The sequence below is a fragment of the Bos grunniens genome, chromosome 13, assembly GCF_055505025.1.
Source record: "Bos grunniens cultivar Pamir isolate PY7600 chromosome 13, Bosgru_T2T1.0, whole genome shotgun sequence".
In the NCBI taxonomy this organism is placed as follows: domain Eukaryota; kingdom Metazoa; phylum Chordata; class Mammalia; order Artiodactyla; family Bovidae; genus Bos; species Bos grunniens.
Genome location: NC_141177.1, coordinates 20,694,823 through 20,711,170, shown reverse-complemented (window position 1 = coordinate 20,711,170; position 16,348 = coordinate 20,694,823). Strand labels below are relative to the sequence as shown.

Below are 16,348 nucleotides of genomic sequence, written 5' to 3'. Positions count from 1 at the left end.
GGAGAGAGATGAGAAGAGCAGACACGAGTGACAGAAACAGCCAACAGAGCCCTGGTTCCAGTTCCTCCTTTATCTTGCTCCCTCCACTAAATCTTACTTGTCGGGTTTATTATGTCACTTTGGAACAACAACAAGAGTCCCAAGTATCACCTTTCTGTCTTTCTTGACAAATGCAATTTTTCCATTTTACAGAAGAATATCATCATTCTAACATTATAACCCAACCCACTAATGTCATCCCTTTTATCAAGTAACCTTTATCTATAGTAGAAAGAGAATAGGAAGAGGCATGAAAAATCAACTTGAAAATCAAAGAAGCAAAATTCAGAAGATGAAGAAGAAAATAAGACACTGTCAAAAAGAAAGAAAGAACAAGTGGAAAAGCCTATGAGAGACTTTCCACATCAATCAGGTGGCTACCTAGTAGGAATTCCTCTCCTGAGGAAACCTCTAGGCAATGCTGAAAGTAAGACAATCCCCTGTTCGAACAAGGCCAGAAAGGAATGAGATCACAGAAGTCCCCCACCTACAAAATCACTGATTTTATCAGATGGACAGAACAGAAAAGTTCTGAGCGCTGGTAAAATTTCCAGGCCAATCTACAGAAGTTACACACCAAGGAAATGAGACTCCGTCTGCTGCATACCATGAGCCATGGCTCCTATGATGATTCAAGCGGGAGGTGAAGTAACAAGGACAGAAGAGTAGAGGGTGAGGCACCAAGGAACAGGGCAGAGAATATAACTCTGAATGACATCAGTAGAAGAATCACCCTCTTGCCACCTCTCTTTTGCAGATGCCTCAGAGATCAGTGTTGGAAAAGTACTTGTGCTCCTGCCCACTTCATCAGCACATGTCCTGCCAGCCTGGACACATTAGCCACACGTCCTGGCACTGGGGCAAAGTGGACATGAGGAAAACAAAGGAAGATGGCAGTGGCAGACCTGCGGTAGTAAGAGAAGGAAGAGAAGAGAGAAGAAACTCAGGAAGGGGGAATGTCTTCAGTGAAATGAGAGGAAAAAATCCCACAGCCATTCAACTAGACCTATAGTCCAGGGAAGGGAGGCAGGAAACTTGTAAGTTAGGAACGTCTGGGGCATCAGAGACCTCGAAGGGAATGCTCTTCTCTGCCAGAGAGAACTATCAACTCACATAAGAACTTACTCTTCCTGGCCTCTCTCCAGCAGAAAACTACTGGCTACTGTTATTCCAACCTCACTAAATTCCCAGAAATAATCCTTTCAGGGCAGGAGAGAAGAGAATAAAACAGAAGGCCTAGTCAGGAGTAGTCTAAAATTTAATTCAAGTGCCCTTGCATTGGTGGGGTTGAGAAGAGATTTTTATCTTACTAAAGAATTTCTCCAGGAAAAAAAAACTTCATTCCCTCAAATTATCCAATCCAACTCCCATTTCAAAGTGCAAGTCAAAAGCACAAAAAGAACCCCTTACCTTCACTAGCACATAGTCCCCAGGCTGAGCTCGGACCCTGAGCCCAGAGTCAGTGGCATCCTCCATCTCTACATCAGCAAAGATCACCTTAAGGTTTCCATCATTCCGGCCACACAGGTCAGCAGCAGAGCGTTTACTGGGCTGCAAAAGGACAGAGGAGAGGTTACGAATTTGTCAGTCATCAGTTGTTGGTCTGTCTCAGATCCCCAAGGGTCTGAGCCATAGAGCGCTTTTTAACCAAGGAACCACCTAAGACTAAGTGCTTCACCGCTGCTTTACCAACGAGGTCAGTAAATGGCACATGACAGAAAATAAAGTTTTGCTGACAATATGTCCATTTAATAAATGACTCGATCAATGAGTCTTTGATTACAGAATTACCTTTCACAGGAATGAACCTCCAACAGGCTTGATGCCAATGGCTTTTGGGTGATATATTCAGTAAAATGACTCTCACTTCACAGAGTTTCATAGCAATCACTTGGGAATGTTCTCGGGTTGTCTGGCCTGGGTTACAGGTCTCAGTGAATAGAAGACTGGAAGCCAGAGCCTCCATTATAACACGTAAACGACTGGCCCAGGAAAATAATAAAATCAGTATACAGTATGCAGTTCTGGGTATTAATCCCCAGAACATACACAAGCCTTTCTCTTCCAGTCATGAGGAAGTGACAAGAATGAAATTCATCCTCAGGCCTTAAATAACCAGGAAATTGGACAAAATACATGAAAAACCTATTTTCTGATATTGGACAACAGACTGTGTAAAACTATGATCCCCAAGAGAAGGAAAACAAATGGAGAGAATCACCCCTGCGTTCTACCAGAAGACATGTGCCAGACCAGAGAACACAAAGCTGGGAGGGAGACCTCAGGCAGAACATGGTGGTTCTCTCTGAACTGAGGAAAAATGGATCAAAGTCCAGGGAACCTGCAATAGCTAGAAACTGCAGAGCAAGTTCTAGAGAAGAGGGGGTGAAAAGCCATGAAGTCAGACAAAGAACTGGTTAGCTGAGAACTGTTTAGCTCCCAGATCTCACACTGGGCTGGGAATCATTTGATCTAGCAACAAATAGTCCTCATTGACTCTTTGGGACATGCAGCAGCAACTCTAGAATCTACAGCCACATCTAGTACTAAGGCCAAACTTTTCCTAGAATAAAAAAACTTTTCTAGCAAAGATTAAAAACAAACCTTAAAAGGATCAGACAAAACCACGAGTAATGAAACTGCTTTTTAAAACAAAGCCCAACACAAATCCCAGGCATTCAAAAATAATGTCCAACAATACACTGTCTAACATCCAATCAAAAGTCACTAGATACGCCCAGAAGCAGAAAAATGTGACTCATAATCAAGAAAAAAGTCAATGAAGCAGACCAAGAAATGATGGCAATGATGGGGTTATCACAAAGATATTAAACCAGCTATTATAATTAAGTTCAAATACTAAGTTTCAAAAGAAAACAAGAACGCAGGAGAGAAATACTAGATGTTTTTAGAAAAACCAAATGTAACTTATACAGATGAAATATACATCTGAATGTATTAATTCAATACATAATAGCAAATGAGACACTGTCAAAGAATAACAAAACTGAAGACAGAGTAATAGAAACTGAATTATTCAAAGTGAAGCACAGATATAAAAAAAAAAAAAGATAGGGAAAAAAAAAACCTGAACAGCCTCAGTGACCTACGACACAATATCAAGTGGCTGGACACATGGGCGATTGGAGGAGAGAAGAAAGGGGAGGCGGTGGGAGAAAGCAGGAGGGGTACAGAAAAATATCTGAAGAGTAATAAACGAAAGTTTTCCAAATCTGATGAAAAGTATAAACCCACAAATTATGTAGCCTTGATATATTCCAAACAAAACACAAACAAAGCCATGCCAAAACACATTAAATTTCAACAAAGTGATACAATGACAACACATGTGATACTGAACTGAATCTTTTTCTTATAAATGACGGGTTCTTAGATACGTGGAGAAACTTAAGTGAGGTCTAAGGACTGGATGGTAATCATCTAACAAGCTTAATTTTCTGACTCTGATGGTTGTACTATAGTTATTTAGAAGAATGCTCCTGTTCGCACAAAACAAACACTTTAATGTTTGGGGAGTTGGGACCATCAGAGCAACTTATTCTCAAATGCTTCAAAGAAAAAAGTTCTTTGTACTATACTGCTACTTTTCTGCAATGTTTGTGACGGCTTTACAATAAATTTTTTTAAAGAGACAGCATTCATGTTCCATGATTTGAACAAACCAACCAAGAGCATTTATAAGACAAAGAGGGAAACTAGAACATTGACTAGATATTTGAAAATAATAAGAAACTACTGTTGGGACTTCCCTGGTGGTCCAGGAGCTACGACTCTGCACTTACAATGCAGGGGGTCCAGCTTCGATCCCTGGCCAGGGAACTAGATCCCATACGCTGCAACTAAGAGTTCACATGTCACAACAAAGATCGAAGAGTCCTGTGCTGCAACTAAAAATCCCACATGCCACTAAAAAAAGACCCTGCATGCCAGAACAAAGACTGAAGATCCCAACTGAGTCTCCACACAGCCAAATTAATTAATTAAATAAAATTTAATTTAATTTAATTATAAATAAAATAAAGACCCAAAAAAAAAAAAAAAAACCTTGTTTTGGTTGAAATAATTACCATGTGCTCTCCATGGGGCCAATGATGTCATGGACAAAGATTAGTAACCTGAGTACTTATTCATTCAATCAAATGGCAAGTACACTATTCTGTACCAGATCTTGTACGAGGAGAACTGGGGTTACAGTAAGACCTAATTCCTACTGGACAAAATGAGGACTGCTAATAGACACGTTCATGTACGGAGATCTTCAGAATCATAGCTGATACCCTAAATAGCAAAGCACTTATTAAGGCAAACACTTTGGGGATATTTCACCAGCTCAGTATCATCAACCAACAGCAACTGCTGGACCAGACCATAGGAAGATTCCTAGCCCAAGCTGAGCGGATGAGACTCCCTCTCCTGGAAATTTGAATTGGAGCTGAAAAACACAACGTTGGTCTGTGAATAGCTGGAACTATATACCATGAAACACAGAACTATAGGGCTGCTGTACTCTGCCACACAGATGAAGAATCAGGAAAAGCTGACCTGAGGAGAGAAGGAAGTCTGAGCCTCGGGGCTTCCCAGATTGGGTACGGACGGTACCCTCCAGACACCTGGCAGTATTCTTGCCATTGGGCTCCACAATATCCTCCTGAAGTCTTACACAAAGCAGAATTACTTTTGGCTTGAACAAATTTTCCACAGTTACTCATTACTGGAGAGCCTTAACAAACACAAATAAGCAATTGGTGATTCTGAAGCTGCCATATCCTAAGGCATGGAGCAGGACTCGCTCAACTCAGGACTTGTGAGGAGTCACAGAAAGGGCGCTGCCTCTCTCCTTCCCCTTCTCTTCAAGAGCTGAAACATGCAGCCTCACAGAAGGTCAGGTTCTCTAACACCCCTTCTTATCCTAACTGTTTAGTGCACCAAATGATGGCTAGATTCCCAAGCTTGACCATGGAAGACTACAGAAGCCCAAACTTTCTGAAACGCAGTATATTTCTAAGACAGTGTGATTTTTTTAAAGGACTGAAAACAGACAATAAAATTGGTTCTCAAAATACACACAATACTGCTTCCAGAAAGATGCAGCAGAAAAACTTTTCCCCAATCCTTCCACTAAATACAAAAATATCCTTCAGGAATGAAGAAGAAATCAACATTCTAAGATGAAGGAAAACACAGAGAATCTACTACCAGAATGTCTAAAGGAAGTTCTCTAAGCAAAAGGAAACAATAAAAGAAGGAACCTGGAACAACAGGAAGAAACAAAAAACAAATAATAATATGATAACTTGCTAAGAAAATCCCAAGGAACCTACCCAAAAAACTCCTAGGACTATTGAGTTCAGCAAGATCATGGGCTACAATATAAAAATTATTTTTAAAAAATCAATTATTTCTACATACTAACAGTGAATACATGGTCACCCAAAATGAAAAATACAATAGCAATTACAATAGCTAAAAGAAAAATGTATAAATCTAACAAAACATGTACAGGACCTATATGCTGAAAACTTCAAAAACTGATAAGATAAATCAAAGATCTAAATAAAGGCAGATATACTGTGCTCTAAAAAACAAAAAGACAAACAAACAAAAAATATACATATACACATAGCCTCACCCCCTCCACCAGCACCAGCTGCGTACAACCCACAAAGGATTTGTTGGCTTTTGTTGCTTCTTCTCTGAAGACAGTGATAAGTTCCTCCAAACGCCTTAATTTTACCTCTTCTGGAATATCATCCTTCAACCTGTGATACGCCCGTGTTTTCTATTTGAAAAAAGAGAGATGGAGGTCACCAAGGACTTGTAGAGTCCATTTTTAAGGCAGACATGCTCATCCAATCTGCAATTTACAGACACATCTACAGGAACTCAAGCCACACCATGACGGTTCTCTAGTTCAGAGGCCTTCTAAGAGAAAAAGGTAACAGTGCAATAGTCATATTTTTACAAGGGTTAAACTCTAAATTTAGCATATGAAAACCATAGACTCAAAAATTGTTCTTGATACTTCTATAGCACACATATATTAAATAATTCATGTACCAGGTTTCTGAGCAGCAGTTTTATAAAGACACAAGATGCAAAGCAAGTAAATGTTTATCAATAAGTAACCTGTGAAATAAATTATGGTTTATCTACACAATGGAATATTACACAGCTGTGAAAAAGAATGAGATAGCTCTGTATATATAGTTATGATTGCTCTCCAAAATATACTCTGAACAGAAATAAGCAAGGTACAGATCATCATGTATAGTGAGTTTGCTGTAGAAACAATACATATAAATATACTTATAAATACACGAAATATCTCCAGAAGGTTACACAGTAAGTTGCTAAGAGCAGTTGCCTTCAGAGAAGGAACTGAAAAACCAGGCAATCTCGGAAGAAAAAACAACTACTTTGCACTGCACACTACTTTGATGTTTTGAATTCTATACCATGCACATGTATTACCTAGTCAAAAGATAAAAGAAAAGTTATCCTTGAAAAACTTTTAAATCATCCAAAATCATAGTGTACATACATCTTTATATATAAATATATACATACACACGTTTACACGTATCTTTATTAACACAAGCTCATAATAGAGCTGGAGAACCACAGAACTAAACAAGAGGGAAGTCTATACACCAGAGTCTGGACATTCAAACCAATCTGCCTAACTCTAATGCTCTAAGAGAACTACCAAATCCAGAGGGAAATGAAGAACTGGTAGACAATTCTACAACAGAATTATTTTACAGAGCTTACTCAATTCTGTCTTATTATTAACAATAATAATTTACCTCTGTTGTGCACTCAACTACTAAATAGCACTATTTTAAGTGCTTTATATATAATTGAGCTAATATATTGCTTCAAAATAATCTGATCAGGTTGGTATTAACATTATTCCCTTTCACAGATGAAGAAAGCAAAGACTTTTTCCAAGGTCACATAGCCATTAAATGGCAGAGGCACAATTTGACTGTTTGTTCTTACCCACTATGCTACTTGATGAAGTCTCTATGACTTTCACTCTAATCTAGGAATTATTAAACAGATTCCTAAATCAACATTCATAAGCAATGCCTGTAGGACATGCTTCCACCACACACTGAAAACTCATCTCCAACTCTAGAGTTAAAGAGAAATTTCTCTTGCACATTTGTGACTCCTGATATGAAGCAAATTGGAAGCCAACAGCTCCTCTGATGCTTTATCCCTGAAACAATCTGTAAGAGGCATCAATACACACACTGGCCCACGTACACTGTCTATAGAAACCTTGGCAGTGGGCTTTAAAAGACATGAATTCGCTTGGGTGATGAGAGACAGCTGAGTGACATTCACAGCTCAATCATTCATCAGACAGCTTTTCCCTGGCCATGGAAGTCCCTCAGTCTCCAGCCCAAACACAAACCAAGTGACCCCTGAGGTGACTGGGAAGATGACAAGAGACCCAAGCAATTCATTCCTGCTATCAAGAAAATAGCAGGCAACCAAGACTACTCCTCTCTGCAAGAAATACACATTACTCGCCCTTTTCTTTCTCATCTCCTTCTGCTTTGTTTTCCTGGGAATTGTTTTATAAGAGAAACTCTAAAGCAGGTATCAGTGGGTTCACTTGGCCTAGAAAAATGGAAATTAAAAATGGCTGAGGATGAGACTTCCCTGGTGGTCCAGTGGTTAAGAATCCTCCCTGCAATGCAAGGGACATGGGTTCAATTCCTGGTCAGAGAACTAAGATCCCACACGCCGCAGAGCAACTAAGCCTGAGTGTCACAACTACTGAGCATGTGAGCCACAACGAGAGAGTTCATGTTCCGCAACAAAGATCCCATGTGCCACAACCAAGACCTAATGCAACCAAGTATATAAACACTAATAAATATCTTTTTTAATGGTTGAGTATGGCTGGGAGGGCAACACGGAGCTTCCATAAAACAAATCACATCTGTAGGCCAAAAAAGTTCTGCATGTTAGTAAAGGATTTGCAGTTTCTTTTAAAGAGAACGGTGTCCCTCCTCCTTGCACTTTCAAATTCTAAACAATACTTCTAAATATTCTAATAAAGGGTGGACTCAGTGATAAAAAATTGCCTGCCAATAAAACAGACACAGGTTCAATCCCTGATCCAAAAGATCCCACATGACACGAGACAACTAAGCCCATGTGTCACAACTACTGAGCCTGTGCTCTGGAACCCGGGGGCTACAACTCCAGACACTCTAAGAGTCCATGCTATACAGTGAGAAGCCTGTGCAAGTCAACCAGGCTTCTGGTTGTGTCTGCTCGCCACAACTACAGAAAAGCCCGTGCAGCACAGCCAAAAGTTAATTAACCAATTAATTTTTTTTAATATTCTAATAAAGAGGAATACTAGCAGAAGCAGTTGTTTTTCAACTCAAATTGCTGAACTATGTAAAAGAGTAAATAGGTTTATTAGAAAAAAAATAATGAATGTAAGATCCCTGTGGTTTCTCAAGCAAAGCCTTGCTGTCACTTTCTTTTCTTCCAGCAGTTCACAATCAATCAGAAACTGGTCAGGAATGATGTCTCATAATTAGAATGAGCTCTTCCCCCAAGTCCAGGACTCACCTGTCTCATGCTATAGGCAAAGAGGAAGCCTATGTTGTACTGAACTTCCCGAAGCAAGGACACTGTCTGAAGGTGATCTTCCTCCGTCTCACCACAAAAGCCAGCAATGAAATCACTGCTGAGGCTCACACCTGTGACACACGACAAATGACAGCATGTCACTGTCACAGCTTACCTTCGAGAGAGGCCGTGGCACTCGGAGATTTCAGAGGGAGGGCTAGTGACTATACAGCCTTCCCGGAGCTATTTAACCCAAGTGGCAAGTGAAACAGAACAATCAATACAGAGCCAGGAGGGACATGACTGCTCATCGACAAGATTCCCAAGCCAAAGCCTGGCTTCTCAGTCTACATTCCCCTCAGCTTCATATCAGAAAAGGTATTTTTCACTTCAAACATTGGATTGAGGGACAGGGACACAGTAGGAGTCCATATTTTCAAATCTGTCCTGCTTTTACTTTTTTTTTTTTAATCTCTTATATTGGGGTATAGCTGATTTACAATGTCAGCTTTAGGTGTACAGCAAAGTGATTCAGTTATGCATATACATATTTCTACTCTTGTTCAGACTGTTTTCCAATATGGGTTATTACACAATATTGAGATCACTGTGCTATAGAGCGGGTCCTTGTTGCTATCTGTTTTATATATAGTAGTGTGTATATGTTAATCCCAAACTCAGAATAACTCTCCCCACCACTTTTCCTCTTTGGTAAACATAAGTTTGTTTTCAAAGCCTGTGAATCTGTTTCTGTTTCATGAGTTCATCTGTGTCACCTTTTTAGATTCCGTATATAAGTGATATCATATATTTGTCTTTGTCTCTCTGACTTACTTTAGTATGGTAATCTCTCAGACTATCCATGTTGCTGCAAATGGCATTATTTCATTATTTTTATGGCAGAGTAATATTCCTGTGTGTGTGTGTGTGTGTACACACCACATCTTCAGCCATTCCTCCATCAAGGAATGAGACATTTAGGGTGCTTCCATGTCTTGACTATTGTAAATAGTGCTGCAATGAACACTGGGATGCACTTATCTTTTTGGATTATGTTTTTTTTCCAGATACATGCCCACAAGTAGGATTGCTGGATCATATGATAGTTCTATTGGAGAAGGCAATGGCACCCCACTCCAGTACTCTTGCCTGGAAAACCCCATGGGCGGAGGAGCCTGGTAGGCTGCAGTCCATGGGGTCACAAAGAGTCGGACACGACTGAGCGACTTCACTTTCACTTTTCATTTTCATGCATTGGAGAAGGAAATGGCAACCCACTCCAGTGTTCTTGCCTGGAGACTCCCAGGGACGGGGGAGCCTGGTAGGCTGCCGTCATGGGATCACACAGAGTCGGACACAACTGAAGCGACTTAATACCTAGTTTTTTAAGGAACCTCCATACTGTTCTCCATAGTAGTTACACCAATTTCCATTCCCATCAACAGTTTAGGAGGGTTCTCTCTTCTCCACACTCTCTTCAAGATTCACTGTTTGAAGACTTTTTGATGATGGCCATTCTGACTAGTGTAAGGCGATACCTCATTGTAGTTTCCCTCTGCATTTCTCTAATAATTAGCGATGTTTGAGCATCTTTTTATATGCTTTCTGGCCATTTGTATGTCCTCTTTGGAGAAATGTCTATTTATGTATTCTGCCCATTTTCTGACTAGGCTGTTTGTTTTTTGATACTGAGCTGCACAAGCTGTTTGTCCATTTTGGAGATTAATCCCCTCTTGGCCGCTTCATTTGCAAATATTTTCTTCCATCCTGTGGGTTGCCTTTTTGTTTTGTTTATGGTTTCCTTTGCTGTGCAAAGGCTTTTAAGTTTAACTAGGTCTCATCTGTTTATTTTTTATTTTCATTACTCTAGGAGGTAGATCCAAAAAGTAGTGCTGTGGGAATTCCCTGGCAGTCCAGTGGTTAGAACTTGGTGCTTCACTGCAACAGCCCAGGTTCAACCCCTGACTGAGAAACTAAGATCCTGCAGGCCAAGCAGTATGCAAAAAAATATATATATATTGCTGTAATTTATATCACAGAGTGTTCTGCCTATGTTTCCCTCTGTAAGTTTTATAGTATCTGGTCTTACATTTAGATCTTTAATCCATTTTTAGTTTATTTTTATGTATGGTGTTAGAGAATGTTCTAATTTCATTTTTTTATATTAGTTGGTGCAAAAGTAACTGCAGTTTTTGAATTTGCTGTCTGACATGAATACATTCTGTATAAATGTAGATGTTACAAATAATTCTAATGTGCATTTCTTGCTTTATGTTTTTTGGGCTAATGATTTATTATATTTTTTATTTTTATTTTTTATTTTTTTAGACTTAAAAAAGTTTATATTTATATAAGTTTATATATAAAAATTTTATATTTTAAAAATATAAAAATATATTTTTAAATAAATTTTTAAATTTAAAAATTTAAATAAATTTTAAATAAATTTAATTTTTTAATATATTTTTATTTTAAATTTTTATATTATATAAAAATTTTATTTATATAAAAGTTTATATTTATTTTAGACTATGGAAATGATGTTAGACCAAAAAACCAATTCAAGCAATTCTCTTATTTGAGTTCAAAATGGCTCATAAAGCAGCAGAGACAACTCACAACATCAACAACGCATTTGGCACAGGAACTGCTAACAAATGTACAAAGGAGTGGTGGTTATGAAGTTCTGCAGAGGCGATGAGAGCCTTGAAGATGAGAAGCATAGTGGATGGCTATCAGAAGTTGACAACGACAACTTAGAGAAATCATCGAAGCTGATCCTCTTACAACTTCATGAGAAGTTGCTGAGGAACTCAGCACTGACCAGTCTATGGTTATTCAGCATTTGAAATCGGAAAGGTGAAAAAGTTCGACAGGTGGGTGCTTCATGAGCTGACCTGAAATTAAAAAACCATTGTTCTGAAGTGTTGTCTTCTCTTATTCTACACAACAATGCCGAACCATTTCTTGATCAGACTGTGATATGTGACAAAAAGTGGATCGTATACAAGAGATGACCAGCTCAGTGGCTGGATCAAAAGGAAGCTCCAAAGCACTTCCCCAAGCCAAACTTGCACCCAAAAAAGTCATGGTCACTGTTTGGTGGTCTGCTGCCAGTCTGATTCACTACAACTTTCTGAAGCCCAGCAAAATCATTACATCTGAGAAGTATGCTCAGCACACTGATGAGATGCACCAAAAACTGCAATGCCTACAGCCGGTATTGGTCAACAGAATGGGCCTGCTTCTTCTCCACAAGAAAACCTAACTGCATACGAGACAACTAACACTTCAAAAGTTGTGCTACAAAGTTTTGCCTAATCTGCCATATTCATGTGACCTCTCGCCAACCAACTACCACTTCTTCAAGCATCCTGACAACTTTGCAGAGAAAACATTTCCAAAACCAACAGGAGGCAGAAAATGCTTTCCAAGAGTTCATCGAATCCTAAAGCATGGATTTTTATGCTATAGGAACAAAGAAACACCTTGTTGGCAAGAATGTGTTGACTGTAATGGTTCCTAATAAATATGTATCTGAGTGCAGCTATGATTTAAAATTCAGTTCATTATACTAACATATAGTTGTCCAATACTCCCAGAACCATTTATTGAAGAAATTGTCTTTTCTCCACTGTATATTCTTGCCTCCTTTGTCATACATTAACTGACAAAAGGTGTGTGGGTCTATTTTGGAGTTTTCTGTTCTGTTCCATTGATCTATTATTTCTGTTTTTGTGCCAGTACCATACTGTTTTGATGACTATAACTTTGTAGTATGGTCTAAAGCCAGGGAGCCTGATTCCTCCAGCTCTGTTTTTCTTTCTCAGGATTGCTTTGGCTATTCGGGGTCTTTCTGTTTCCAAATAAATTTAAAACTATTTGTTCTAGTTCTGTGAAAAATGTCATTGGTAATTTGATAGATTGCACTTTTGATAAGGACTGCACTGAATCTGTAGATCGCCTTGGGTAGTACAGTTGTTTTGACAATACTATTCTTCCAATCTAAGAACATGGTGTATCTTTCCAACTGTTAGTATCACTTCAACTTCTTTCATCAATGTTTTATGCTTTTCAGAGTACAGGTCTTTTGCCTCCTTATGTAGGTTTATTCCTGGGTATTTTCCTCTTTTCAATACAGTGGTAAATGAAATTGTTTCATTTCTCTTTCTGATCTTTTTGTTCTTAGTGTATACAAATGCAAGAGATTTCTGTATATTAATTCTGTATCCTGAAACTTCACTGAATTCACTGATAAGCTCTAGTAGTTTTCTGGTAGCATCTTTAGGATTTTTAATATATAGTATCATGTCATCTGCAAACAGTGACAGTTTTACTTCTTCTTTTCCAATCTGGATTTCTTCTTTTTCCATCTCTGATTGCCACAGCTAGGACTTTCAAAACTATGTCAAATAAAAGTGTTTTGTTCCTGATCTTAGAGGAAATGCTTTCAGCTTTTCACTCTTGAGTATGATATTAGTTCTGGGTTTGTCATATATGGCCTTTGTTATGTTGAGGAAGGTTCTCTCTATGCCCACTTTCTGGAGAGTTTTTATCGTAATAGTTGTTTCAGTTTTGTCAAAAGCTTTTTTTCCACATCTATTGACATAATATGGTTTTTACTCTTCAATTTGTGTGGTGTTTCACACTGATTTGCAGATATTGAAAAATCCTTGCATCCCTGGGATAAATCCGATTTGATCATGGTATATGATCCTTTCAATGTATTACTGGATTCTGTTTGCTCTTATTTTATTGATGATTTCTGCATCTATGTTTGTCAGTGATATTGGCCTATAATTTTCTTTTCTGGTGGTGTCTTTTCTTCTCTGGTTTTGATATCAGGGTGATGGTGGCCTCATAGAATGAGTTTGGGCACATTCCTTCCTCTGCAATTTTTGCACTAGTTTCAGAAGGGTAGGTGTTAATTCTTCTCTTAAATGTGTGATAAAATTCATCTGTGGAGCCATCTGGTCCTGGACTTTAGTTGGAAGTTTTTTAATCTCAGTTCAATTTCACTACTTATGACTGGTCTGTTTATATTTTCTTTCTTTCTGGTTCAGTCTTGGAAGATTTTACCTTTCTAAGAATGTGTCCATTTCTTCTAGGCTGTCCATTTTACTGGTATACAGTTGCTTAAAGAAATCTCTTATGATCCTTTCTATCTCTGTGGTGTCAGCTGTAACTTCTCCTTTTCATTTCTAATTTTTTTTAATGAGCTCTTTCCCTTTTTTCCTTGATAAGTCTGGTTAAAGGTTTATCAATTTTGTTTATCTTTTCAAAGAATCAGCTTTTAGTTTCATTGGTCCTTTCTATTGCTTTCTTTGTCTCTATTTCATTTATTTCTGCTCTGATCTTTATGATTTCTTTCTTTCTAACTTTGGGTTTTGTTTGTTCTTCTTTCTCTAGCTGCTTTTGATATAAGGTTAGGTTATTTCATTGAGATTTTTCTTATTTCTTGAGATAAGATTGTATTGCTACAAACTCCCCTCTTAGAATTGCTTTCACGACGTCCCACAGATTTTGGATCATCATGTTTTCATTTTCTTTTGTCTCTAGGAATTTTCTGATTTCCTCTTTGATTTCTTTGGTGATCCACTGGTTGTTTAGTAACATTGTTTAGCCTCCACATGTTTGGGTTTTTTACAATTTTTTTCTTGTAGCTGATTTCTAATTTCATAGAGTTGTGGCTGAAAAAGATGCTTGATATGATTTCAATTTTCTTAAATTTACTGAGGTTTGCTTTGTGGCCCAGCATGTGATCTATCATGCAGAATGTTTTGAGTACCTCATACAAACATATACTTTTGAAATGAAACACAACATTCCAACACACTTTAATTATCTTAATAATCCAATAAGGTGAGTACTATTAGTTCCACATTATAGAAGAGGAAACTACAGCCCAGAGAACGTCCACACTATCCTGTCCCATCCAAATGGAAGTTTTAGTGAAGAACACATTAATTAGAAATTTGTAAAACAATGTAGACACTGTCAACAGATCTAAAAAACTACAGAGTAAAGGGGTATCCAACAAGGACCTACTGTATAGCACACAGAACTCTGCTCAATGTCCTTGGCAGCCTAGATGGGATGGGTTCGAGGGAGAACACATATATATATACACATACGGCTGAATCCTTCACTGTTCACCAGAAACTACCACAACACTGTTAACTGGCCCCAGTACAAAACAGAAGTTTAAAAAAAAAGATATCAATTGCTCCAAAATCAGAACTAATTTAGACCATAACTTTGCTGCTAACGAGCAGAAACAAGGTCTCTCTCATGTTCAGAAACATAAAAACTCTAGAAAAGGAATCTCTTTAGATTGAGGCCACAAGCTAATTCATATCTCTGAGTATTTCTAGCAAGACCAAGATATTTGGTCAGAAAGAAGTAAGAGAAAGAGAGAAATGAAGAACAGTAAAAGAAGTGTTGAAGGCGACACCATGTACTTCCACAAGTGTTGCCTGTATCCAACCAAAAAGACTGGGGGTCACTGGTGAAGTAACATGCCCAGCAAAATATGTTTCTTAAATGTACCTGGGATAGATTCTCTGATATGATGAATTAATTCCACATAAGCTTCTCTTGAATACCTGCAATAAAAAAACAAAAAGAAAAAGCTCAAATGAACCAATCTTCTTTAAATGAATGCTATAAGAAGATAATACTATGAATTACTTCACATAATCACTTTACATTCACACAGGACAGTACAAGAGTAAGTTAAAATATTCTAAAGAGCCCTTCAGATCCAAATCCTGTACTGTAACCTAATCCAGAGCCTATAAAATTTTAATTCAAGAATGCAATTTTAAATAGCCATTTTTATGTAACTAAGAAATGAAGACAAATTAATACTTAATATTTCTAAGATTCTTTGCCAATGTGGAATATAAGTGGAATATAAGGTAAATCACTAGTTCTATACAGTGTCATCTGTCACTTTCTCCTTTCAGTCTTATCTTTGCTATACTATTTCCAGAGTAAGTAAACACACAGAAGCTATAAAGATTAAAAGTCTCAGTGTGCCACACAGTAGGTGCTTAATGAGACACATGTTAAACAAATGAGTGATCCAATCCTCAGTCTATACTTATAGAATGAACAAAGCAAGTTATAAAGTCCATCAGTTTACTCATGTGATAAATCTTTACTGAGCAGCTACCATGTGCCACACACTATCCTAGGTTCTTAGACACTGCTTGGTCCTTAAACATGGATTGGTATGGAACACCCCTCCCCAAGCAAATCTGACCCCCTCCGCATGGCCTCCAATACACGGCTGCTTCCACTCTGGGCTGGTAGGTGGATCTGTTTACAGATGTTGTCCCTCTCACGAATCAGTTGCAGAACCTGGTCAAATATAACACACTAAAGGTCATCAAAATCTCACCAAAGAATCACAGAAAGGAATACCACTCCCACTGTTTCTCCACCAAGGTTAATTTTTAAGAATTAAGAGGCTGACAAAACCAAATATATAAACCACCCAAATTCTTTACTTTTGCTCAAGCCTTGTTCCGTCTGTCCCAGACATTTCACCTGATGGTATCTCTCTACTTTTACTACTTTTAAAGAGTGAAGAAAGCAAGCAGAGGTCAGATTCAGGTCACGAGGCTATACAAGGACAGTGCCAACACAGATCAGAAAGGAAAAACAGCATTTGTCTCACCTA

The 16,348-nt window shown here is 38.2% G+C and overlaps 1 protein-coding gene across 13 annotated transcripts in view; it reads right to left on the bottom strand.

Moving 5' to 3' along the window:
• Positions 1-16,348, bottom strand: part of CDK5RAP1 (CDK5RAP1 mitochondrial tRNA methylthiotransferase) — a 61,636-nt gene that overhangs the window by 32,183 nt on the left and 13,105 nt on the right. For all 13 annotated transcript variants that reach the window (XR_015139127.1, XR_015139129.1, XR_015139128.1 and 10 more), the window contains 5 exons: positions 15,929-16,026; positions 15,211-15,266; positions 8,662-8,792; positions 5,690-5,839; positions 1,450-1,590 (listed from right to left, as the gene is read on the bottom strand). Coding sequence is in view for 10 of the 13 variants with exons in the window: in XM_086332351.1 (XP_086188477.1) it covers positions 1,450-1,590; positions 5,690-5,839; positions 8,662-8,792; positions 15,211-15,266; positions 15,929-16,026 (576 nt within the window). In the remaining 3 variants the exon portion in view is untranslated. The remainder of the gene's footprint in view (positions 1-1,449; positions 1,591-5,689; positions 5,840-8,661; positions 8,793-15,210; positions 15,267-15,928; positions 16,027-16,348) is intronic.